At 41.1% G+C, this 27,707-nt stretch overlaps 1 protein-coding gene across 1 annotated transcript in view; it reads left to right on the top strand.

Moving 5' to 3' along the window:
* Nucleotides 1–27,707, top strand: part of SPAG17 (sperm associated antigen 17) — a 296,302-nt gene that overhangs the window by 40,443 nt on the left and 228,152 nt on the right. The window contains exons 2-3 of the mRNA XM_056115626.1: nucleotides 6,826–6,966; nucleotides 7,446–7,529. Of these exons, the coding sequence (XP_055971601.1) occupies nucleotides 6,826–6,966; nucleotides 7,446–7,529 (225 nt within the window). The remainder of the gene's footprint in view (nucleotides 1–6,825; nucleotides 6,967–7,445; nucleotides 7,530–27,707) is intronic.

Raw genomic sequence — 27,707 nt, 5'->3', positions numbered from 1 at the left:
TTGGGCAGGTGGTGGGCTCACCACCCCCGCTCCAGGGTGCCCCCATGAGACTCATCGGTCACTAATTTTACGTCTGGTTTCTATCTCCTTTCTCTCTGTACCCCTCCCTAATATTCTTCCATCATAAAGTCAAGTTGATAAGAATTTTAGAGGTGGACTAGGGATGGAGCTCAGTGGGTGGGCACTTGCCTTGCATGTTTGAGGCCCTGGGTTGAATCCCTAACTTCCCCGTGCACATACATGTATACACAGGCACACTCGTGAGGACACTCTCATCTTATTATCTAAGTGACCTAAATATTTTATAATCAGGTTGAGAAAACATGACAGCAAAATGAATCAGTTACTGTAGGAAGTAGTATGTGAAACAACATGATACTATGTCAAACTGGCACCTAAACTTTTGATACATCTTGAAGAACCTGTAATTAGAGATGAGTCTGTAGTGATAATTTAATAGAGACAATAAATAAAATGAATTAGATAACTGCATCTCCTGGTTGTGCATAGAATCCCTGCTTATTTTATAGCACGAACCCATTTTAACCTTTATTTCCAACTTATTTTACAGTTAGAATCTCTTTTTAACAAATACGATTATAGCGGCCAGCTCTTAGTAATAAAAATATTTCTTTGGTTGGCCCATAGCCCATACTAACACTCCTTTATTGATGGAGATCCAAGACTCCTTTTGAAGGAAAAGCCCCATATGAGAAAGACATTCACAAATCCCTGTCCATTTGGCAGTAAATCTACTTAACAAAAAGGTTATCCTTTCAACAGGACACACATTGAAAGTACACGTTAGTGTGTCTGCACAATGTTAAATAATTCATAGCAAAATTTGACTTTTCCCAACACTGCATTCACTGTGTATGTGGAGTGTGTGTCCATCTCCAAACAGAGGTGCTTGTTGTTAACCTTCTGAGTCTCTCATGAGAGAGAGAGCTAGGCAGGCCCTAATCGGACCTAGAGGACTGGGGGATTCTCATCCCAGGCCTCTCAGACAGGTTCATAAAGACAGCAGAAGAGAACATCTGTGTCCTCCAGTGTCTGTCCCCAAACCAACCCCAACCCATTGTCCAAATGTTACTTTCTCCATGTTTGTAAAAAAAATGGTATTTTGTGATTCTCTTAAAAAGTAGAAATGCCAGAGTCAAATTTTGAGAATTCTCATTAGTTGAAAGGAGTCTCCAGGACAGTAGGCTTGTGTGAGACCGCCAGGGTCTCTGCATTTTACATGAATACTTCCTTGCCTTAGGAGACCAGTATGTAAGTGTTTGGGTTAAGATGCTCTCCTGCCAGGCTTCAAATTAGGTGAGGCTAGTAAAGTAAATAAAAGGTAATGGATTGTGTCCATACATGACTTCACTCCGTCCTTTGAGTGGCTTTATCAATAACTGCTAGAGGGCAAGACTCAGCAATAACCAAGTAAAACATGTGCCTCCAGGCAATAGAGCTGGCTTTATTTCCTGAGGTGTACCCCACTAAAACCCTCTGCATTCCACCAGTATTTTTTTCCAAAATGATTAATGTTTTACTTTCTCCAGGAAAATACCACTAATGGCATCCAAGTTTTTGAATGGTCATAAATAAACTCACCCGTAAGCAGGGGCACCCTTGCCATCCCTGCCCCCAACCAGGTATGGTGAATCAAGCTATATATGGCCTCCACAGCCAACAAGTTTTCTCTCTATACGATTTCTTCTTGCTGCCTAGAAAAGGCAAACTTAAGAAGTTTGTGAACCGTGTACTGTGTGGGCTGTGGGTGGAGGTACAGTTTCAATAGGACTTTGCCAAATACAATTCGTATCTTGTTTCTTTCCAAAACAATTTCTATTTCTAAAGCTGCTGCCAGTTACAAGACTTTACAGTTATCCTGAAGTGCTTCAAGGTTTAACATATTTGCAGAGCTTTATTTTTTATTATTTTTTAAATGAATTAATTAGACACGGAAATGCCATGCTCTTCATTAGTGGTCTCCTTGTGCATTTCCTGACATCTCTCTGCCCCCTGGTGCAGATGGCTGGTGAGTGCATGCTTCTCCAGGCTTCCTTTGTGTGACTGTCTGATCAGCCCATTTCATGCTGACCTGGACGGTTCTGGCAACCTGTTTCAACACTCATCCATGACTAAGATAAAGCCCTACATCGGCACTATTTTACCAGAGAGACATTTCTTTAACTTGGGAGTGCGTGTCTTCATTTTTATACCTGTAAAATAGCAGTGTACCCACTTAAGGGTGTTAGCACGAAAGTAGATTTTCCTGTGCTGGTGGAATCTTGCGAGTGGTGTGATAGATTTGCAAGCGAAACTCAGAAGGTTAAGAAATTAGAGTTTACTTACAGTTGAACTGGGGGGGGGGTTCTGGATCCCTCAAACGTCCAGGCCTATCCTGTACTCATATGTGACATCATTCATCCAGTCCCACACAGACTGTCCTGTGTCTGACTTCCCAAGTCCCACCCCTCATGATCTACTCTACTTGCCACTAGTGGACATCCTGGTCTTGCATCTGTGCTGTTCTCTATCCAGAATATGCTTTCCAAGTCTGAAATTTTGTTGGTGTGCCTTTCATGGACTCCACTCTGGCTTTCCTAGTCTCTTTGTGAGAATCCTGTGCTTGTGTCTGATGCTGTACCCCTGCTATCCCAGCTTTCCTAATCTTGGACAACTGTGTGTTTGTTGGTAAGAGTCCCTAGCTCACTATCTGTCCATGGGTCTCTGAGCCCTGCTTGAATATGCCATCTCTCGGGTACCAGTGGGCTCTACCTGATCCTGCAGACTGACTGGGCACATGCAGAGAGAGAAGGCTTGTGGGGGAAGCGGGGAGATTTGTGGAGGGGGTGAGATCAGCTTCCTGTTACTGCTGCTGTCTTCCACCCCAGCCCCATTATCTGTTTTGACTGGCTACCTGTTCAATGGGCAAGATTCAAAGAGACTGACTACATTCACCTGGTACTCCACCTTTCCACTCCTACTGAGGCAAAGGTGTTTCTAGGGATTCAATGAGATAACATATGCCAGACACATGGAAGATTTTCAGTAATTATTAGTTCCTTCCTTCTCTCTTATATTTTTTCTGCTATGAAATGTCAACACCTGCCTTCAATGCCAAACACTAAGGGTTAGATGGTAGAAGACAGGTGAGACCCTGGCGGATCTCTCCCGAAATTCTCACCCTTGGTAGCTGAGAAACAGCCCTTTCTTTTCACCATTAGCTTTCAAGACCGGTAAAGTCATTTGCCATGTGGAGATGGTCAGTGGGGTAGAAGTAGTCTTTACTTCAGTATTGAAAGTGTAATGGACATTCTGCAATGTGCTACCTATTCTTAACCTTGTGCACTCTATCAGAAACAGTTCCTATCTTTAATGATCATTATAATTGCAGTTTTGATGGGGGCACAGACAAGAATAAGAAGGAATCAATCCAATAAGATTACAGTCATTTTTTATAATGAAGAACTTTTTTAAAATGATGCTATGTTATACCTACTTTTAAGAATTAGTTTCTAAAAACAGGTGCTTAGTCTTTTTTTATCCTAAATTGACAAACAATTTAAACCGTTTCAAGCTCATTAATAATTGAGTCACATCAAACATCCATCCACAAACACTTGTAGGCAAAATAAATTTTATGCTCTTATCTCTTGTTTTTGTTTTGGTGATAGCATTAAAAATTGGGTGGTTTTGTTACAGGGCTTTTGTTGATGTTTCTATGGAGAGAAATGAGTTTAAGATAATTATTACTATTTGATAATGTAAATAAGACAAATGTTACTGAAATTCACATGGAACCATAAAAGACCTTGGGTAACTAAAGCAATCTTGAGGGGGAAGCATGCTGCCTGACTTTAACAATACTACAAAGCTATAGTAATCAAAACAGCATGCTCTTGAAATAAAAATAGACATTAAATCAATTGATATGATACTCTGTAGAACCCAGAATTACATCTCACACATGTGTGCAATCTATTTACAACAAAAGAGCCAAGAACCTAAAATGGAGGGGGAGAAATTCTCTTCAATAGAGGGTGTTGGGAAAACTTGACATACATATGCAAAAGTCTGGAATTGGATCACTCTCTAAATCCTTTCACAAGAATAAACTCAAAATGCATTAAGAACTTGGATGTTGGAACTAACACCATAAAATGAAGAAAATATAGATAAAATTATCTGTGGTATTGGCGCTCACGATGTATTTAGGAATTCATCTTCCACAGCAAGGAAAACTGTTGCATTAAATGAAAAAATTTGTGTACAGTGAATGAAACAATCATTAAAGTGAAATCATAGCCTACTGTCATTTTTTGCACATCACACATCTGAAAATAATTAATATTCAATATATTAAGGTATTCACAAAACTCAACAACAATCCCGTTTTAAAAAATAAGAGGAAGAGTTGAACACATTTCAAAGAAGGCATAGAAATGGCAAAAAAAGCATATTAAAAACTAATTATCATCACCAACTATCAGGGGTTTTTTAGAATATATTTACCATATGATGTAGCAATTCTGTTCCTAAGTACACAAAAAATAAAATATATACCAAAAAAACTAAAGCAAAAACATAGAAATGCACATATCAAGAAGATGCCTGCATCCATATGTTGCCTGAAGCACTATCTACAATGAATAAGGTAATGAAATACCGTCCCAATGAAAAACCAGCAGGACCATTCTACTGTACAAGAAGGGAGACATCCACAACATTGGCAATTATCACCTGATCTGCCTGTTGTCTGTCGTCTAGAAGCTGTTAACTTGAGTCATCCTGAATAGAATTGGCACAACACAAGATGAAGGACAACCATAAAAGCAAGCTGGGTTCTGAAAAGGATTCAGCATGATCAACCATATCCACACATTAACCAAAGTCATTGAGGTTTCTCAGGAGTTCAAGATGCCGCTCTGTGAAGGCCTTTGATTCTGTTGAGATTGATGCTGTCATCGAAGCCCTAGCCAAACAAGGCGTTCAAACTCAATACTTCAGGATCCTCCATGAGTTGTATTGCGAATTCACTACCAGGATCTCACCATTCTACAAGGAAGTGATCATTGATGTCAGGACAGGATTTCAGCAGGGTGATACCATTTCACCAAAACTCTTCAGTGCCACCCTCGAGAACGTCATCCAGTGACTAAAATGGGAAGGAATGGGAGTTACCACCTCCACTTTGCTGATGACATTGTTCTAATAACACCAAACATTAGCCAAGTGGCACAAATGCTGGCCAACTTCAACCATGAGTGTGGAAAGGTTGGACTGCAGCTGAATCTCACAAAGACAATGTTCATGAAAAACGGACTTGTTCCTGATGTTTCATTTGCTCTCAACAGAACAAACATCTCTGAATGCAGCAGCTATGTGTACCTAGATTGAGAACTCAACATGACGAATGACCTGGCACCTGAGCTGCGTAGGAGGAAGAGAGCAGTGTGGAACGCCTTCAAGAGCATCAAAGAAATAGTTAAGAGGATGAAGAACCTACGGCTCTGGGCACATCTCTTCGACTCCACCATTCTCCCTGCACTAACATACGCCTCAGAGACCTGGACCCTACAGGATGAGAACGCTATTCAGGTCTCCCAAAGAGGAATCGAAAGAGCTATGCTTGGAGTATCACGTTTCACTCAAGCAAGAGAAGGAATCCAGAGTTCCAACTTCCATCAATGATCGAGAGTCAGGAATACTGTCTCGTTTGCCAAGGCATTGAAAATCAGATGGGCTGGACACGTAATAAGATTTGGAGACAATCGCTGGACTAGAGCCATTACAGACTGGGTTCCACAGGATGTCAAAAGATCACGTGGCCGCCCACCTACGAGATGGTTGGACTTCTTCGTCAAGACCTTGAAGGGTTTGAGGCTCTTCATGTTCCTAGAGCGAGCCGATGCCATTGGGCTACACTAGCATGCGACAGGGACAAATGGAGATATTACTGGCACCTGCTCCAGCAAATTGATGAGTAATGGGATGTCAAGTGATCAAGTGATACAGTGATTGAGAGTGAAAAAATCTTATTTGTGAATTAGAAATTTTGCTAGTCAAATTTTTAAATTTTTAAATTTTTAGTTTTATGTTTTACAAAAATTCCAGGAATTTGGCATTTACCTCATATAAAATTGTTCATTTAATATTGGCCACGGTCACAGTCATGGTCCTCCCATTGTTCATCGATTTGCTCGAGTGGGCCCAGTAACATTGTGAGACTTGTTACTGTGTTTGGCATATAGAATACGTCACGGGTAGCTTGCCAGGCTTTGCCGTGAGGGCTAGATACTCTCAGTAGCTTGCCGGGCTCTCAGAGAGGGGCGGAGGATTCAAACTCGGGTCAGCCATGTTGGCTGCATGCAAGGTAAACGCCCTACCCGCTGTGCTGCTCCAGGCCAATATTGGCCAATAATCAAAAAATCTTTATCGAGCTTTCAGTATGTTGCTAGAGTCTTTGGATGTATGTGGGAACAAAACAGATTCCCGCTTATGAAATTTTATCTTGATGTATATTATCAACATATGAATAATCTATTGCTTCTCACCACCAAATTTTTTAAAAAGTCTTAAAATTTAGGCCTAAATTTCTCAAGAAAATTACTTTTGGTCAAGTTGCATGAAATTTGGCACAATATTGCCGCCTTGTGGTTACTTGAGTCAAGTGTCCACATACATTATTACAAGATCATTTTCCTTAAAGCCAGGATTTTAAGGTAAGGGTTAGTGAAAATTTTACCTTTTTTTTTTTTTGTAGGAAGCTTTGACTTAAAGATAACCCGACTGAAGTCTTTCTAATGGAATTCTTTCCGGTTCTAACAGGCCGATTGGAAGGGCTCCGTCGCTTTTGTGGTTGGGAACCAGGTGGAGGATGACCTTCTCATCAGCGCCCTCCTCCAGGCTGTGGAACTTCCTCAACGGAAACTCTTCAGCGTGGTATCCTGGAAAGAACTTCTCCAGCAGGTACCAGACCCTTCCTATCACTAAGCTTCCTGCATACTTTCTCCTAAAATAGGATGGAAAAAAAATTATTAAGCTTTTGGGGTGAAATTTGGTGGGTTATTTGAAACAAATACTGTAAAGGCAAGCATAAATTTGGGTTCTTTAATATGGATGGAATGTTTTCTTAAGTCTATGAATGTTATCATTTCAGATAACATCATCTGACACCAGAATTTCATGTCAGGATCACACCAGCGCTATGCCAGAATCTAGGAGTTACTTAGTTAGAGATTCAACAGTAAAAGATGAAACTCACATTCTAGGGTAGTCTACACCCAGGGCTAAAAGTAGCATCTACAGAGAATTCTGCCTGGCAAAACTCAAGAGAGTCATAACAGAGAAATACTCTATGCCATGTCGGATAGCTCCTACTCATAGTTATCTACAGCTTACCAACGTTACTACCAGCATTTCCCCAATTCAGTGATCATCTCTTACAGATCAATGAAGCACATCCACTTCCTGGAGCCACGGGAAAAGCAAAGGGAAAGAAACCTGTAATCAGTGGACCTTTATATTATGAGGTAGGTGAATTTATGCATTGGCGAGATCTTTGTGACATTTAGAAAATGATAACTGAAGCAATTGAGAGCCACTTTTTAAAATTTCATTTTCCGAAAGAAAATTTCTGTTCCTGGTTGGAGCTGGGTGAGCACTTAAAAAAATCTTTTCTCTAGCAGAGTCTTTTCTAGAAACAAAAGTACCCCACCTTATCCTGACCATCTCTGCCTCTGGTTGAAGGGTATTAAACCAGAACATTCTGCCTCTGGTTGAAGTATATTAAACCATAATGCACCATCTCCTTCGTGCAAAATTCTACTACACAGAGTGGGGAGAAAAGAATGCAAAGTTGAAGAAGAGAACTCCCAGAACGACCACCAACTGGGAGCTCTTTGGCTCTGTTGCGGCAACATGGGAAGATGCCGTCATTGACAACATTAACGAGGAATACGATCGAATGGTTCAGCACCTCCATGATTGTGCGAGGAATGCCAAGAGAGGGATAACCACAAAAAAACGCCTTTCTTCGAACACTCTTGAACTTATTTGCCAACATGGCTTGGCGTATGCCTCAGGCAACCGCAAGCAAACGTCCGAGCTGGCAAAGCAGTGCAGAGAAGCGATCAAGGATGACCTCAAAGACAGAAGAGCAGCAGTGCTGGTAGACGCTGCAGAAGCTGGGAAAAGCATTCGTAATGCCTGCCTGTCCTTCACCAACTACAAGACCAAGATGATTGCCCTCTGATGTCCTGATGGATCTATCATATCTTCTAGAAGGGCAATGGAAAAGATTATTCATGACTTCTACTCAGATCTCTTTAATAGCCACGTCCACTTGCCCACATACTACATTCCGCAGGATGGATATGTCATTCCCAATGTTCTCCCTTCCGAAATCCAACACGCCATCTCGTCAGTAAAGAAACAAAGAGCTCCTGGCCCAGACAAGGTCAGACCTGAACACCTGAAAAACTTACCATCAGTACTCATCAATACACTGGCTCGGCTCTTCACACGCTACCTGTCTGAATGCAAGGTTCCGTCCCAATGGAAAACCAGCAGGACTGTACTACTATACAAGAAGGGAGACATCCATGACATTGGGAACTATCGCCCAATCTGCCTATTGTCTGTCATCTACAAACTGTTCACTCGAGTCATCCTGAATAGGATTGGCAGGACACTAGATGAAGGACAACCATGCGAGCAAGCAGGGTTCCTAAAAGGATTCAGAACCATCGACCATATCCACACAATAACCAAGCTCATTGAGGTTTCTCAGGAGTTCAAGATGCCGCTCTGTCTAACGTTCATTGATTTAAAGAAGGCCTTTGATTCTGTTGAGATGGAAGTGGTCATTGAAGCCCTAGCCAATCAGGGCGTTCAAACTCAATGCACCAGAATCCTCCGTGAGCTGTATTATGGATTCACTACCAGGATCTCACCATTCTACAAAGAAGTAATCATCCATGTCAAGAGAGGGGTTTGGCAGGGTGATACTATTTCACCGAAACTCTTTAATGCCATCCTCAAGAACATCATGCGACGACTGGAATGGGAAGGAATGGGAGTAAAGATAGATGGTCGGCAACTACACCACCTCCACTTTGCTGATGACATCGTTCTAATAACACCAAACATCAGCCAAGCAACACAAATGCTGACCGACTTCGACAGTGAGTGTGGAAAGGTCGGATTACAACTGAATCTCACAAAGACAATGTTCATGAGAAGCAGTCTTGTTCCTGATGTTCCATTCACTCTTGACGAAATGACCATCTCCAAATGCAACAGTTATATATACCTAGGTCGAGAAGTCAACATGACAAATGACCTGGCACCTGAGTTACGGCAGGAGGAAGAGAGCGGCTTGGAATGCCTTCAAGAGCGTTGAAGAAATCACTAAGAGGACAAAGAATCTCCAGCTCCGAGCACATCTCTTCAATTTCACTGTTCTTCCTGCATTAACATATGCCTCCGAGACCTGGGTCCTACGAAAACAGGATGAGGACACTATTCGGGTCTCTCAAAGAGGAATCGAAAGAGCTATGCTTGGAGTATCATGCTTCACTCAAATGAGAGATAGAATCCGGAGTTCCAATCTCCATCAATGCTCAAGAATCAGGGACGCTGTCTCATTTTCCAAGGCATCAAATATCAGATGGGCTGGACATGTAATGAGATTTAGAGACGAGCGCTGGACTAGAGTCATTACTGACTGGATTCCACGGAACGTCAAAAGATTGCGTGGACGCCCACCTACGAGATGGTCAGACTTCTTCGTCAAGACCCTGAATGATTGGTTTGAGGCTCTTCATGTTCCTAGAATGAGCAGATGCCATTGGGCTACGCTAGCATGCAACAAGTATGAATGGAGACGTTACTAGCGCCCGCTCAAGCAAATCGATGAGTAAGAGGGTATCAAGTGATCAGGTGAATGCAAAATTGTTTGATCATACTTTTTCACCGTAATTACTGAGTATGTGATTGTATGTTGTTTGTGTATTACAAAATGCAGACACATTCTAGAATTGTAAAAATGTCCCCCAGATAATGTTTTCTGTGCAAGATAGACACGGCTAGAAAGACTTTTCATCAGTTTATGAATTTGGTACATATTTCACACCTTACTTTAATCAATGTGAAAATAACAATAATCTTCAGATTAACAGTTCTTCTGTTTCTAGCAATGATTTTACACCAAAGTCTGGCTTATGGGACCAGTGGGTTTGTGCAATGGACTTAGAACTGATGCTCAGTGTACCAAGGAGATTTCTTTTCACCCTTTCTTGTTAATGTCTAAAACACAGGTTACAAGAAACCATAAAAATGAAGCCATTAATTAGAATATCACTTAAAAATGGTCAAGAACTTTTTAAGACACTACAGATGAAAAGCGTAAATTTTGGGGGAGATCTTTCTAAAATGAACTTTTTGCACTTTATTTCAGTGATGACTAATAAAATTTTTTATGTCTCTGATCTTGGATGACTTTGTAACAGGCTCGTCAGAATTGCCAGAGTACTCTCTGAACAGATTTTATTAGATTTATTTATGATGGACAGTTCTGTGGATTTTATAGCATTAACTCTTAACTGCACAGTTCTCACTATCGTGGAATACTTAATGCTGTTGCCATCAAACAATGAACCTTCTCTCTCTTGTTATGCTCAGAAGGTGTGTGCTCCAGTTGAAACCGTATGTGATACCTAGGTTGAAAACTATCAGAAGTATTCTTCTGAAGTAGCCATGGAGATCTGTGTCCCACTCTCAGGCCTGGCATCAATTAGCCCCCCAAAGGACTCTTTCTTCTTCAAAGATTCTCAGTAAAAATCAGAGACGATAACAGGCCAGTTTGACATCTAATCTGGACAGGCATTCTGACTTGGATGTGGGCTTGCACAATATTATAAATCCACATTTCAGTGAGAAAGCCACCCCTCTCCAGCCTGTGCTTGGTTGTCTCTTCTTCTCTCGGGGAGGTCTATTTCACATCTGGCTTTGCCACATTCTTCCAGCATTTAAGCCTCCCACACCCACTCACATACCCCGTTCTGAGTGGTTCCAGAAAAATAGGGAAGGCCTGATGAGCATCACAGAGATTGGTCTTGGGTGCCCCAGACACACATTACTGATAATCACTGTAACAGAAATGGATAAAGAACATACAAGTCCCCGCTCCTGTCCAAGACAGTATGCACACGCAGTCCTCAGGGGCACGTTTCGTGTGTGTGTGTGTGTGTGTGTCTGTCTGTCTGTGTCTGTGTCTGTGTTTGTGTCTCTGTGTGTGTCACTTCTGCCAGGAACTCTGTGGCTGGCACCTCAGCCTAAGTGATTAGAAAATCCGTGAGAAGAACACAGTGAACGTGCCAGACATGTGAATGGTTGTCATGAAAGAAACCAAATTGCTTTGGGACATCTGGTCTTTGAGGACATGTGAACAGCCTGCTCCTGGGTCTATTTCTGATTGCAGTCTTGCATGGGCTGTATCAGATAGGAGACAAGTCACAGGTGACTTCCTCAGGACCCTGTTTAAATAGTCTCGTTCCTTTCAAGGGGTGAGGAGGTAGCAGTAGCACAAGTGATATGGCTCTTGTTTTGCATGTGTGAGATTCTAGGTTTGATTCCTCACACCACAGAAAAATATCAATATCTTGAAATGGTCTTCCACCCCTGAAAAAAGGAAATATTGTGTTGGGCTGGGGGAGGGAGGAGAAGATAATCTAATGAAAATGTTTCTGTTACGTGGACAACTCATGGACTTTTGTTTGCTTTTAAACCTTCTGTTTCGGTGAGCTCAAAAATCAATAAGCCTTGCATTTAAATCTATTTCTACTTGCAGATCACTTTAATTGGTCCAAAGTTGGAAGCTAGTCATTCTTAAAACAGAGTTCTAACCAATTTAGCTTCTGGTTTCCTAGCCTGTGGTCGATTAGAAGCAAACAAATTAAAGTGCAGCTTTGCTATAGTGTACTACATCCATGAGTAGTAAAATTGCATCTGAACCACAGAACATAGTTCCAAGAATGACTTGAAAAGTCTGGGTTAGCAAATACCACATTCCTAAACGATTCGCTCAAGCACTCATTTGGATGACTGGGTGCTGTGTACACACAGCATCATTTCAAAATTGTGTCATTTCCCTTGAACTTTAGAATTTCATCTAACCATGGCATTGTATATATGAGAGAGTCTCTATTTAGAAACCACAGTTCTTTGAAAACCTGCTTAGGTCTTTGCTAATGTAATTGCACATGGACAGAGCTAGATCCTATTCATTCACCTTCTCTTCTAGGAAACGGATTTGCTCTGGCAGAAACTATTCCCAGGAATCATGTAGGGAATGCAAAGAGAATACTCTCTTTGTATATGATCTCAGCACTGTTAGCTATTACTTCTTTTCTTATTAATAATAATAAATATTATTTAATCCTGAGGATGAAGGAGGTGATGAGCCCATGCTCTGACATTACATATGAGCACAGTTTTCAGCTTGCAGTTCTGTTTGCGGACTGTACAAGAACTGCCCGCATTGTGTGGTGAGCGGTTCCACTAAATACAAATGGACCCACTCAAGCACTAGTGTCAAATAAAGTATAGGCTAAGGGATGGAAGGAATTCTATAATAATTTTCATTTTTGAATTTCATTTTGGTTTGGGAGACAACACTCAGCTGGTCTTCACTCGGGGATCACTCCTGGCAGATATCAAAGGAGCAGATGCGGTGCTGGAATTGAACCAGGGTCAACATGTGCTTGGCAAGAGCCCTAGCCACTGTACTATCTCTCAGGCTCCCCTTCCCCGAGAAGAATGTATATTATAAAGTGTAAGAATTAAGAATTTCAAAGACTCACTGTAAAGAAAATTAAAAATACATATGCATTAGATTGATGCATAATAGGGCCCAGAAAATGTTTGTTAAATAAGTGAATAATGCAGAAAATGATGAGCTCCATGAAGAACAGATGAGGTAGAATGGAAGTTATTTAAAAGAAGAGGTTGTCACTGGTTAGAGGGGGCAGGGGAAAGGTGGGACCCAGACCAGCTCTGTGGATAGAAAAAAGAAAATGAAGGGTAATGTGTAGGTTATTTTAAATCTATTATTCCAGCTAATCATTTCATAAATGAAACAGAAGTACTGTCCTACGTGGGGGAGAGGGCAGCAGAGAAAAGGTTAGGGTTTTTATAAATTTGGAAGCAGAAACACTCAGATTTAGTTGAGGTTAAACACAAGCCCCCTTCCCACAAACCCTTTCACTGGGCTCTAGGCTGTCAGCTCCTTGATGGGTCGACCTGCACTTTCAGATGTGATGGAGGGAATTGTATGAAGGGTAGCCCAAGCAGAGGCATGTGAGTGGGAGCAGGCTAAGGGGAGCTCTAGCACACTTGTTACATGGTGGAATGTACAGTAAATAGTTGAATTGTGTACACATCCTCATTATACCTTTAAAGTCCTAAAAATGGAAATCTACAAGAAATGCATTCAAACACAGAAAACATATTATGAATCAAGACTCATTCCTTAACTGAGATTTATGTGCTAAATATGCACAAATGTTTGCCTGCATGATATGCTTTATGGCCTACAGAAGAGTCTGACCTGGTCACTTGCCAATATACTTAGTCTTGACGGTGGGGCTGGAGCAGTAGTACAGGGGTTAAGGTGCTTGTCTTGTTAAGACTCGGCTGACCCTGGTTTGATCTCAGGCATTGCATAGATCAAGCCACCAGGAGTGATCCCTGAGCCCCTATTAGGAGTAATCCCCAAATACCACCAGGTGTGGCCCAAAGCCTTCCCCCAAAGGTAAAATACTACCAGTCACTCAAAGTCTACCAAACTAGTCCCAATGAGAGAGGTATTAGTGTGCCATCCACACAAAGACTCAATCTGATACATAGTAATGAGTATTGTAAGAGAAATGTATAGATTCTGGATTTTGACATTATGATTTGGTAAACTGGAAAGAAAACACACCCAACTCATAGGTGTTTCTTAATCAAAACTTATTTTAAAATCAGAGTCAATTGTCTTAAACGTTTGAGATTTCACTCCATGGTTCTTTCGGTTTCTGCTGGTGATCCTTGTGTTTGCCTTCCTGGAAGTGAACCTCCATACACACACGGGCTGGGATTTACATGCCAGTCTGATGGTTTACTCAGAAAAGATTGTCACTGGTCTCTTACTGTCACTAAAATAAATAAATTAACTGCTAAAACAAAAACATTTATAAATAATAAAAGTTAAATCCTGGCTCATGCACCCAGGAATTACTCCTGGCGGTGCTTGGGGGACCATATGGAATGCTGGGAATCGAACCTGGGTCGGCTGCATGCAAGACAAACGCCCTACCCGCTGTGCTATCGCTCCAGCCTCTCACATATTTTTTAAACAGGCAGTTCTATAAAGAACTTGGATGATCTAAAAGATTATGTGGGACAGTGCTATTTTATAAATGTAAAATTATTGCTTGGTCAGGACTGGAGCAATAGCACAGCGGGTAGGGCCTTAGCCTTGCTCACGCCCAACTCGGGTTCGATGCCCAGAATCTCATATGGTACCCTGAGCACCGCCAGGAGTAATTCCTGAGTTCAGAGCCACGAGTAACCCCTGTGCATTGCCGGGTGTAAGCAAAAAAGATAAAAATTGCTTGGTCTTTTTTTTTAAGTTGAAGGCAAAAATCAAGCCCTTATTTAAAAATATATATGTATATAGTGCTTTGGGGAAACACCTGGCAGTATTCAGAGCTGACACCTGGCTCTGTGCTCAGAGATCACCCCTGTGGGGCTGAGGCGACCATATCTGATGCTAGGAATTGAACCCAGGCCTCTCACAGGCAAGCAAGTGCCCTGCCCGCTGTACTATTGTTCCGACTCTTAAATATGTCTTTTAGCTAAGGAATTTCTTTCAGCATATCTATGGAATATTATTGTAGGATATCATGAAATGAGTAAACTTTTGATATTAGATTTGAGAATAATAGATCAAATGTAAGCAGAAAAGATACAGGTGAAAATTTTATTATGTCTTCAGATGTCATTTGTTTAGCATTTAAAAAAATTTTTACTAGTACCTTAGATTAGTTTCCTCCAATATAATAGATTTTTTTTCAATTGTTTTTGGGGGTCAGACCAGCAGCAAGCAGGGACTACTCCTGGAAGCATTTGGTATCAGGACTGAACCAGCATCTCCTGCATGCAAAGCATGTACTCAGCCAAGTGAGCCATCTTGCCATTCTCAGTACGAGTTTTAATTTTTCATTCCTATTTCTGGATGTGCGGACATATTTCTCAGTTCTTTCCAACATATATTCAAAATACATCACTGGTAAGAATGCAGAATTAATTACAATTTAGTTGCCGCCAATTTCCAGCTTCCTAATAGGAAACTCATTTCTTAAGCGGTGCCTTGATTAAGTATTTTCTATTGAAAATTGCAGGCCCTTCTTTTGGGAGGGGTGGCCTGTCATAATGAAAAATGGAAAACTCATGCCTCAGAGATAGAAGCAACTAATACGTGAAAACATTTAAGAGGTCTGAAGTTATTGAAATGGCAGATCTGATGGGAGCAGAAAGAGCCGTCGTGTCATGGAAGAAACGTGGGACAAGCAGACGGGAAGCATTTCTCCGGCCTTTTCAATCCTGCATTTTAAAACAAAACAAAACAAAAAATTCAGGGAGAATTGGAAGGGGGCCAACCTAATGCCATTATTTCATAGAGCTTAGGGACATGCCAGGAAATTACAGGCCAGTTAGTTTGACTTCACTTGTAGGGAAAGTATTAAAAACTGCTGCAGGAGATCAAGTAGAGGGATGCTTGGAAAAAGCAGAGCTTGATTAAGGCAAGCCTGGCCAATGTGGTTTTCAGAAAGGGAAGGTCATGTCATAGGAACTTGTTGAAATTCTTTGAAGATATTATGGCCAATACAGTCTTCAAAGACTGTAGCAAGGCCCTATATGAACCTATATCTCTCATTCCACCTTCATCCTTCAGGGACCCAGGCAGATCCCAGCTACATCAGGACCTTGGCACTTCACATTTAGAAACCATATATCAAAAAAACATAAAATAGCCTTGGATGGAACATTTTAAAAAGCTGGACCCAATTAAAACTTGATATTTAGCACAGCGGGTAGGGCGTCTGCCTTGCACGCAGCCAACATGGCCGACCCGAGTTCGATTCCTCCACCCCTCTCAGAGAGCCCGGCAAGCTACCGAGAGTATCTCGCCCACACGGCAGAGCCTGGCAAGCTCCCCGTGATGTACTCGATATACCAGACACAGTAACAACAAAGTCTCCAATGGAGACGTTACTGGGCCCCCTCGAGCAAATCGATGATCAACGGGAGGGCCTTTACTTACTTTACTTATTTATAAATGTAAAATAAAGACTTGGGGCAGAAGTTAGGGATATTGAACTATATATAACAAAGAGGGACTATGTCAGGTCTATAAAAACCCGGGAGTTGGGAGACCAAAATGAAGTTGGTTGGGAAGCACTTCTCACCCGAAGGCAGGCAGAAGACAAGAAACACAGTGCTAGGAATTTTGTTTGCAGAATGAAGAGATAGGAAGAGTTTCAGCCAACAGAATGGATTTCGTCAAGATAGGGAATGGAGTGGTCAGATTGGATAGCAAACCTGAGCCTCCAAGGGATGTGAAAGATGCCGGAAAAGCCCAGCTGAGAAGTCATGTCCAGGTCCAGGCTAGCTGGAGAGTCAGGATCCATTGCTTTAGGAATGCAATTCCAGGGTTCAAATGCACTTCCTCCTCAGACTGGACGTCTGGTGTTCTGTTTTCAAAGAGAAGAGTCGAGTGAAGGTGTTAAAACACTCAGGTATAGGGGTACTAGGAGCACTGGAGGTGGAGAATGGGCACTGGTGGAGGGATGGGAACTCAATCATTGTATAACTGAAACCCAAGCACAAAAAATTGTAAGTCTACAACTATACCACATGGTGTTTCACTAATAAAAAATAAAAGAAAAAAATTATTAAAAAAAAGAAATCATTTTATTGTTTCAAATAAAAGTAGAAAGGAACTCAACAACAACAATAATGTAAAGTAAAGTAAAGGCCCTCCCGTTGATCATTGATTTGCTCGAGCGGGCCCAGTAACGTCTCCATTGAAGACTTTGTTGTTACTGTGTCTGTCATATCGAAACACTCAGGCATGTCCCCTGCTCTTTTTCCCTCTGGGTACAGGCAGCTGTGCAAGCCCCTATGCCAGGTAGTCAGCAGTCCTGAAGGAGAAAGAGTCCCTGAGGACAAGGAGTAGAGAAGGAGAGTAGTTGGGACCCAGTGACAGGAAACACATAACCACAGGATTGTGGGGGCAGCTAGGACTTCCTGTCAATGAGAGATATGTTGGGCAAGACAGAAACTAGTGAAGAATTCCAAGACATAGGACCAGAGGTAGCACAGAGGGTAAGGCACTACCTTGCCTTTCATGTGGTCGACCCTAGCTGTTTGATGTCTGGTACCACAAGGTCCACTGAGGACTACCACAAGTGACCCCTGAGCACAGAGCATGGCTTAAGCTCTGAGCACTGTTGGCATGGCCCAATTCCCCTTATTCCCTCCAAAGCCCCACCACAGTATTTCCATGCACATACCAGTGGAGGAGAAGGCTAAGAATGAAGCAAGATTGGGCTAATAAAGCGTGTCCCTTACAGCTTTTCCAGGTCTGGAATGAGGTATATCAGGGGTATATGGAATACTCTACTCTCCATATCCACCATGAATTAGAGGATGCCAAAGAAGAAAATAGGAAGACTGTCCTTCTACAGCTATATGTAAGACTGAAGAGTCCACACTTGTGAATGATCATGATAGTGACCACTCAATATGTTCATGTGATCATTTTCCATGAACGATAACAAGAATGGCAACTATAAGTATTACTCAATAGAACCATTAATTGAATATGGTTGTTCTGAACCTTGCTTCACTTGTATTAAATAATTTAGTCCTCAACGACCTGTCAATAGATACTTAGAAAGGACGAAAGTGGGAGAATTAGAAGGGGATATTATGCAATGTAAAATAAGTTGTGGGGAAAAATGTTTCGTCCATGTGTGCATATAAGAATATTAAAACTGATGACTGTACCACATAAAATCATAAACCAGAGGGCATTAGCATTGACCATGAAACTTAGGTTGCCTAAGGAGAAGAAAGAAGGGTGGGAGTGAAGTAGGGTTTAGGTGGGGAGGCAGTCGTTTTCATGAAAGAGTAATAATGACTAGTCACTGTCACTGTCACTGTCCTCCCGTTGTTCATCGATTTGCCCGAGCGGGCCCAGTAACATCTCCATTGTGACAATTGTTACTGTGTTTGGCATATCAAATATGATTGCAAGGCAAACACCCTACCCGCTGTGCTATCACTCCAGCCCGATAGCACAGCAGGTATTGCATTTGCCCTGCATGTGGCCGACCTCATCGGCCCAGATTCAATTCCTCTGCCTTTCTCGGAGAACCGGGCAAGCTACCGAGAGTATCTCTCCTGCACGGCAAAGCCTGGCAAGCTAACCGTGACATGCTTGATATGCACACAGTAACAAGTCTCACAATGGAGACATTACTGGGCCCGCTCAAGCAAATCGATGAACAACAGGAGGGCAGTGCTCAGGAAAAATGACTAGAAAACAAGAAAGTGTAGTTTAGGCAGGCTAAGTAATTTTATTCCCTTGGAGCTTCCCTGTTACCTGTAAACTGTAATTACTTACAGGTTAAGTAAGTAGCCTATAAGCTGTAATTACTTGCTGGTAGTAATTACATAAGCTGGAAGCTTTTCCTACCTCAGGTGGAAACAATGAAAAAAGGTTGCACTACAGGTGAAGGCAACAAGAAACTTTGCTCACATTATTAAATGACGTTGATGATTTGGCCTAAATGTTTAAACCAACAGGAATTTTTTTAAAATTTTTTAATAGGGAGACATCATGAGGTACAGTTGCAGACTTACACATTTTTGTGCTTGGGTTTCAATTATACAATGATCAACAGGAATTTTTAATTCTTACAGAAAGATTTATATAGTTAAGATGAATGAGTCTTTTCTTGGAAGGAAGGAAGAGGGAAAATTAAAACAAATTCAGAGATGAAAGTGTGGGAAAGAAAAACCTGTTTGAAATCCTTACTGATAACATGGTTCTAAGGCAATAATTTAAAGCTAAATTCAATTCCAGCGCACCTTTTCCTTGCCTGGAGAGACACATACCTGATGGTCACATTGCACTGATCCAAACCAGATCTTGTTGATCCATATTCTGATTCCGCTACTTATTGACCATCTGTAATCTTGGGCATGTTTGTTAACTCTGCTATACTTCTGGTTTTTCTTTGTAAAATTAGTATAGATTATAGAATCTATTTTGTATTATATTGATGATTAAATGACATACTTAATATAAAACATTTAGCAACAAGCTGGCATTAAACTTTAATTATTATTAATGTTTTATATTATAAATATCTATGTTCAGTCAGTCATAGATGTTGGATTTTCTCATTTGAACATCAAATAACTCAATACATCTATAAGGAAGATCTATTTTTAAATTTTTATTGTGATAAAAAACACATAAAACTTTCTTGATTATTTCTAAGCATACAATTTGGTGGTCTTAACTATATCCATACTCATGCAACCAATATTCATAAGATTTTCATCTTACAAAACTAAAACTCTATATTTAATTTAAAATAAGTCCTTTTGTCCACTTCCTGCCTTCTCCTGGTCCATAATGACCACTATTCTACTTTGCTTCTATGAATTAGATAAACTTGTTTTTGTAGGTGGAATCATACTGTAATGTCTCTTGTGACTGACTTATTTCACATAACATAATACTACCATAATGTTGCAGAATCTGTCAGAAGTTCCTTTCTTTTTAAGGCAGAGAAATATTCAATTTATATGCATTTATCACATTTGTTTATTCCTTTAAACATGGAGGTAAGGGCTGAAGAGATGGAACAGGAGATAGGTTGCTTGCCTAGCATGTGGCTACCTGTATTAAATCCCCAGTATCCTGTATGTCCCCTCAACACCACCTAGAGTGATCCCTAACCACAGAGCCAGGAGTTACCCCTGTGTACTGCCAGGTGTGACCCCCAAACAAAAAAATAATGAGTGTATAGATGGTGTGTGACCGACTAAATCATCAAGTGAGACTCAATAAAGTTTAGACAATACTTGGTTTTTATGCATTCAATAAATATTTGAGTATGTTGTGTACAAAATTCTACAATTCAATTTATCTTGGTAAACAATTTAGATATAATTCCCTGCCTTCACAATATTTACAAATGTGTACACTATACACACAATTATTATTTTGTATGCTTGCTCTAAATTGCAAGGGATTGCAGATAAAAAGAGACAAGGGAAAAGAAAGATGGGCAGGGGTGGGGTGAGGAGAGAGAAAAAGCTGGAAGAAGGAGAAAACATTCCATCAGAAGAATAGTATGCGCTGAGGATCTGATGTCAAAAGGAACTGTGACCTGGTAGCAGAATGAAAAAGGCCAGTGTACTTGCAACATAGGAAGGTGAGAAAGGCACACTCTGAGGGAAAAGGCAGCTCAGATAGAGAAGGGACCACCAAGTAAAGGGTGCTAGGAGGGCCCACTCGGGATGGGAGGCGAGGGCTGAAAGTAGACCATAGACCGAATATGATGGCCACTCAATACCTCTATTGCAAACCACAACACCCAAGTGGAGAGAGAGAGAGAGAGAGAGAGAGAGAGAGAGAGAGAGAGAGAGCAAAGGGAAATGCCCTGCCACAGAGGCTGGGTGGGGTGGAGGGGATGCGGTGGGGGTGGTAGGAGGGATGCTGGGACCATTGGTGGTGGAAAATGGGCACTGGTGGAGGGATGGGTACTCGACCATTGTATGACTGAAATGCGAGCACTTAAGTTTGTAAGTCTGTAAATGTACCTCATGGTAATTCACTAATAAAAAAAAAGAAAAGTAAGTGAGTGAGAATAATGGAGGGGAGGAAGGCATGGGGATGCACAGAAGCCAAATTTATAGATTTAAGGTGTATTTGGAATAAATAATTAACATATTTGTGCCAAGGAGCTGAGGGATGTGGGACAAATTAATCTAGAGTACTCTGGCTTAAGAAACTGAAAATATTTTCTGATATAATGAAAAGTGGAGAACATTTTGGGGCAAGTTTGGAAGTACAGTTTGGGAATTCGTTAAAATTGAAATGTCTGAGCAATATCCAAGAGGAAACGTTACAAAAGAAGTGATTTTTACGGTCTTTCCTTTTTCATATCCTAAGCTTAGTGATGATGTAGAGCAAGGATCAAAGAGGTATTTGTTGTCTGAAAGAATTCGTTTATTATAATCGAAGAACTATTGAGAGCTACTAGTAAGGACAGTTGCAGCAAACAAAGGACCATTTAAACAACAGATCAACTGCACTTTCTGAGTTCTAGTAGTTTGGTTCCCTTCCATTTTTCCTTCATTGGTTCTGTAGCCTACATATTGGTTTTCAAACTGGGAATTCGGTGACAATCTAGTGGTTTACAAAGAAATCTAGTTGACTGGCAGCCATAGTTGTCTGTGTGGTTCATGGTGTAAATTCTTTTTTGCTATATAGATCCATAGAGTTTTTAAAAACAAACAAACTTTGTCTCCAGGGTCCTCTAAATCTATTTTAGTATATTGTTTTATATCTTGTTTTCTTTTACCTCTCACCTAATCCCGGAATTAAGCATATATTAGGTACTTGTCCTAATTCACCATTCACTCAGTGGCCATGTACTGAGTTTCTATTCAATCAATACTTGATAATAGGCACAAGATCCATTTAGTTCTGACTTCTGCTCTCAACAGCTTATAACCAAAAATTAGGTTAAAATCATATTTTTTTCTGCTATTGGGACTTTTAAAATACCTTTGTAGCCATCTGATATAAAAGTTATATATTTAATCCCTGTTGAAACTGGGTCTGTTCTCCATTGAGCCCTGTAGCTGACCTCATTTATTGTTCACAACTTTAAGCCAAAAAGATTAGTCCCTAGATTGAGTATGTTGGAAAGAGAAGAGTGGGAGGGTCAGAAGACCCGCCCAAACCGTCAAAGACATAACAGAGTTATACAAGGCTTTACTTCCCTGGAGGGTAAGAAAATATAACTTGATTTGCAGTGTGTAACAGTTTGCGTGAATCTACATTTAACCTCTGTTTCTGAAGTGCTTTTTTTCTTCATCTTCGGTTGTAAGGAAAGAAGAAAAAACAAAGTAAAGGTGGTAAAAGTTAAATATTCTGTTACACGTGTTGAAACGCTACTCTTCATATTAAATACTCAATGAATATTCATGTTAACATGTGATCTTCACATATTTATATATTAATATCTGTCAGGGATGGAGCAATAGCACAGCGGTAGGGCGTTTGCCTTACAAGCGGCCAACATAGCTGACCCGAGTTCGATTCCTCCGCCCCTCTCGGAGAGCCCGGCAAGCTACCGAGAGTATCTCGCCCGCATGGCAGAGCCTGGCAAGCTACCCATGACGTATTCGATATGCCAAACACAGTAACAACAAGTCTCATGATGGAGACGTTACTGGGCCCGCTCAAGCAAATCGGTGAACAACGGGAGGACTGTGACCTGTGAATATTTGTCAATTATTCCATCATACAAATATGATTGATCAAAATCCCTTGAAGACTTATTAAGTAGAATGATAATGTAAGGTAACTAAAATGTCACCTCATATGTGGGACTCTGTGAGGGAAGGTGGCAGGAGGAAAACTGGAGACATTGGTGGTGGGAAGTGTGCACTGGTGAAGGGATGGGTGTTGGAACATTGCATGACTGAGACCCAATCAGGAAGAGCCTTGTAACTGTGTCTCTCATGGTGATTCAATAAAAAGAAGAAGAAGAAAGACACTCTGTGAAGTAGCAACAAAGATTCAAAGGTAATATTATGGGGGGAACGGACACGCACACTTGAGCTGGGGGGTGGGGGCAGGTGAGAGAAGTGAGTGGGCTCTCTGGGAAGGGAAATGGGTACACTGGTTATGGGTGTTGTGTTGGAATTATGTCCAGGAGAAATTAATAGACTGTAAACCAAAAAGTATAAAAGAAAATTAAGCTTTTATCTAAACAGCACTTCAGGAAATATGTAGACTCACAATCAAATGGATCTGGAGATGGGGTAGAACCATGTGCTATGTGTGTGTGAGGACCTGGGTACAATCCCCAATATATCATGGGTAGTGCTGGAGATGATACACACACACACACACACACACAAATGCACACACATACACACAAAAGTATATATGCAAACATATACTTTTATACACATATGCACAGACATGCACATACACACATATGCATCCATGTGCTGCTTGCCAACATTTCTATTCATATATATGTAAAGTAAAGGCCCTCCCGTTGATCGTCGATTTGCTCGAGCGGGCCTAGTAACGTCTCCATTGGAGACTTTGTAGTTACTGTGTCTGGCATATCGAATACTCTCGGTAGCTTGCCGGGCTCTCGAGAGGGGCGGAGGAATCGAACTCGGGTTGGCCATGTTGGCCGCGTGTAAGGTGAACGCCCTACCCGCTGTGCTATCGCTCCTGATGGTCCTCTATCTCCTGTGCCATGTAGTTAGATGTGGAGGAGACTAGACCAGTAGTTTAGAACTGGAGGTCCAATGGCAACAGAGGTCTGCTGGGACTTCCTGCTGATTTGAGAAAAAGTTATTCGTACTTGGCTTGTAGTGATTTTTCCACCACTGGGCTGCTGCTGCGAGGGAAGTATTGCAAACCATTGGGCTATGCTTCCAGAAGTTGATTTGTCTGGTTACACATTTGCACAGTGATGAAGGTGTCTAACTGACACATTTCTCAGAACACATTCTCACTTTTAAAATGTTTGACTACATAATTAAGCACTTCATTGCTTGAAGCCTAGGACACTGTCCTACAAAAATTCTTACCTAGAAAAAGTAAAATCAGACAATAAGCTCTATTCTTTAAAATATCATATTTCAATTTCATACTGAAATTAGATTCCACTTCCCCCAACTGTTTGAAACCTATGTAGCTCTAATGGTGAGCCAGGCTTTGCCCTGCACAACTCCAAACTTACTGGTTTATTATTATTCCTAATCCCTTAGTAATGATTTTTAAAAAATATTTTGCTTATTTATTTTTTTATGGTCACACCTGGTGATGCTCAGGAGTTATTCCTGGCTCTCTGCTCAAGAATTACTCCTGGCAATGCTGGGGGACCATATGGGATGCCAGGGATCGAACCCAGGTCGGCCTCATGCAAGGCAAAAGCCCTACCCGCTGTATTATCACTCCAGTCCACTTGACAATTATTTTTTTTAATTAATTAATTTATTTATTTTTCTTTTTTGGTCACACCCAGCAATGCTCAGGGGTTACACCTGGCTTTGCACTCAGGAATTACTCCTGGCGGTGCTTGGGGGACCATATGGGATGCTGGGGATTGAACCTGGGTTGGCCACATGCAGGGCAAATGCCCTACCCACTGTGATATCGCTCCAGCCCCAATGATTGTTTTTTAATGAAAAAGACAAACTCAATCTGGGCCCACTCAGTTACCAAAAAAAATCTTTAACTAGATTGTCTTCTTTATCAGTGGGAATGACTAGTTACTTTAGTTATTCTGAAGTCTTAGAGTTTCAGCCTTTCAGTGGTCTCTGGGACTGTGAAATTCATCTTACAGGCTACCAGTGCTGGACCTGCTGTCCTTTTGCCTTTTTGAAGGGCCAATCTCATTGAATTTCTCATTGATTCATTTTAGGCATAGCATTGAAGGGGTGGGGGGGAGAGATAGATCCTATCTGGATTTAATGCAGGGGGATAATATATTACTTTATGTAACTAATAAAATTTCAAGGACTGACAGCAAATTTCTGATTTGCTTTTCCCTCAGTGAAATATCTGCTTTGAATTATGCAGAAAGAATTCTTTCTGCCAACTTGTTTCATTCTCTGTGCAAGCCCATCTACAGAACATTGTCAGGGGGTTCCTACGGACTTTTATTTCAGGATTCCTCAGTCATTGGAGGAATATTATATTCTCTTTCTTAATCTCTCTCTCTCTCTCTATCTCTCTCTGCTTCTCTGACTGTTTCTCTCTCTTTGAGAAAGAAAAATGTATTGAACTGGTGGATTGGTAAGATTTATACAAAGGCTTTCCCTTTCTGAAAGCAGAGACAAGTATTAGTCATCAGAAGGGGAAGCATTTTTTGGTCTCACCCTGTGCTAGCATCCTGTTTTATATTTGCAGGCCCGCCCTGTGTGGAGGTGGAGTAGGCAGTTGCCCTGTGATGTGATTTAAGAGGTGCTGGAAATCCTGCCTGTCCAAAAATAGCCCCCACACCCTCCCCTTAATTTCAGACACAGTGTTCATAAAACCTTGGTTTAGATGAAATGAAACTGCATTTCAGAATGTTAACCCATGATGTGCATTATTCTATCAGCATATATTTGTTTATCAAATAAAAGCTTTACCCTAAGGGGATGTATGTATTTTGTACCAGAGATAAAGAAGCAAGGTATTTAGCAAGGTCCAAGGCTTAGGAGATCTGTTGGAAGTCACCAGAAGAAATTTCTGCGTAATTATGAATGATTTGTTCAAACTAAACCTCTTCCATATTCATTCATTCATCTGTAGTTCATCCTCTGTAAGCTTATATCTGTGGAAGATAATATTTTCTCACATAGTTCATGTTCTTTATTCAGCCCCTTAAAGAAAAAAGAAAATCATAACAATGATTTGTATGTGGAAGACTGTGCAACATGGCTTCACATGCAGTACAAAATTTAATCACAGTGGCTTTATAGGAATCTTTCATCGTCTGGTTATCATATAGCAAATGAGGGAAGTCATTGGTGAAGTGACTTGCTCCCACCCACAATAATGGTGACAAAATCCCTGTTAGAATCCAGGCATCCTGACTTCAAATTCAAGGCTGAATCTGGCATGTCAAGCTTTCTAAGACATGGTCTCTACTGTCAAAGAGCTGAATTGGTCCAAATTAAAAAGCAAGCCCTGGAACTTTTCAATATTAGCACTCTTCCTCTATTTTAATCTTTAAATTTGAAGATGTTCTGATTTTGCTGTAAAGGTCCTCTTTTACCCATTTATCTCCTTCTGTAGACACACACATAAATAATATCTTGGAAATAAATTCTCATCACATTAAACCTCACTAAGGAAGTGTTTTCCTCATTACAGTTTCTAAAAGAATTCCATCAAGCATAGATGTCTGGGAGCGCACAGTTGGCCCCAACAATTCGTGTTAGTTTTTATCATTCACATAATTTCCCAGACCCCCACCCACAAAAAAAGCCCCCAGACCCCACCGTCCTTTCTGTTTAGAACGGACAGTTTCTCATGAAGTTGTAAAAATGCAACAATAAAATTAGATGGGGAGATGATGGGGGGTTGGAGTCGAGTTTAATTGGCAGGAATTGACCTCATTCTCTAGAGTAAGCCCCCAGGGGCTCGGAGAGGCATAGATGGTAGAGTCAACTAATAGGTGCTCCTGAGTCTAGGGTTTCTGTGTCTGAAGTTCTGCCCCCCTCTGCTCTGGGGCAGAACATGCTCATCCCCATTTCCTTTGAGCGTTAGTGTTTGCAATGGCTGCAATTCTAACTCATTCCTTTCGAGCCGTGAGAGCATGTCACTCATTTTTACATTCCTTCTTTAGCAAGTGCAAAGCTAGTCAAATAACTTCATGTAGAACTTTGACTTAGGTACTCCATTCCCTTTGAGCATTAAGTGTTTGCAGTGGCTACGATTCTAACTCATCCCTGTCAGCCAGATAATCCTGTTCAGATATCCACCTTTTTCTTGTTTTGTTTTCAGGCCACACCTGGTGACTTCTCAGGGCTTACTCCTGGTTCTGTACTCCTTTTGCGCTCAAGGGATCATACGGGATGTCAGGAATCAAACCCAAGTTGGCCACGTGCAAGACAAGAACCTGCTGTACTATCTGCTGTACTATCACTCCAACCCCTGGTAGTTTTTTCTTTTATGAAATATTCTTGGATGCCTCCTAGGTAAAACTCATCTTGTTATATTAATACGTGGTTGTTTGTACTTGACCCCCACCCGCCCCCCTCCTTAGTGAATGTCAGAGAAGCCATCAGGCATCTGAGAACATGTGGTCCTCGGCATCAAAACCACAGTGCTTGCAACTTGAAGCCCCAAGCCATTGTGAACATATATCCCATCAGTTAAAATATAATAGAATTCATAATTCATTCCACAGACATTATTTATGTGTGTGTACAGAAAGAGACAAAGGGGTACAATGTAACCATCACAGCAAAATCAAGAACATCTTCAAATTTAAAAATTAAAAATGGAGGAAGAAAAATCGAATCCAGAATTCTATTTTTCCATTCCTTCACCCCCTCAACTCCACCCCCACTGGATAGCCTTGCGAAAGTCTAGGGTTCATTTGGAGATCAAAGTCATTGATTTTAGCAAATTGGTAGAACATAGTGAATGTTTGTGGAACAAATCCTCCATTGACATAACGGTCTATATGCACATTGGACAGTCCCGTTAACACAATTTTCTGAGCTGCTACACTGTTGTTATTTGCTCACCAGCCTTCGAGCACATGGGCTTGGCAAGAGGGTGGGGACTCAGCTCACATCCATCACTAGCAGAGGGGACAATCTGTGTG

Source organism: Sorex fumeus, unplaced genomic scaffold (assembly GCF_029834395.1).
Source record: "Sorex fumeus unplaced genomic scaffold, SorFum_2.1 ptg000001l, whole genome shotgun sequence".
NCBI lineage: Eukaryota > Metazoa > Chordata > Mammalia > Eulipotyphla > Soricidae > Sorex > Sorex fumeus.
This window is presented reverse-complemented; position numbering and strand designations above follow the sequence as displayed.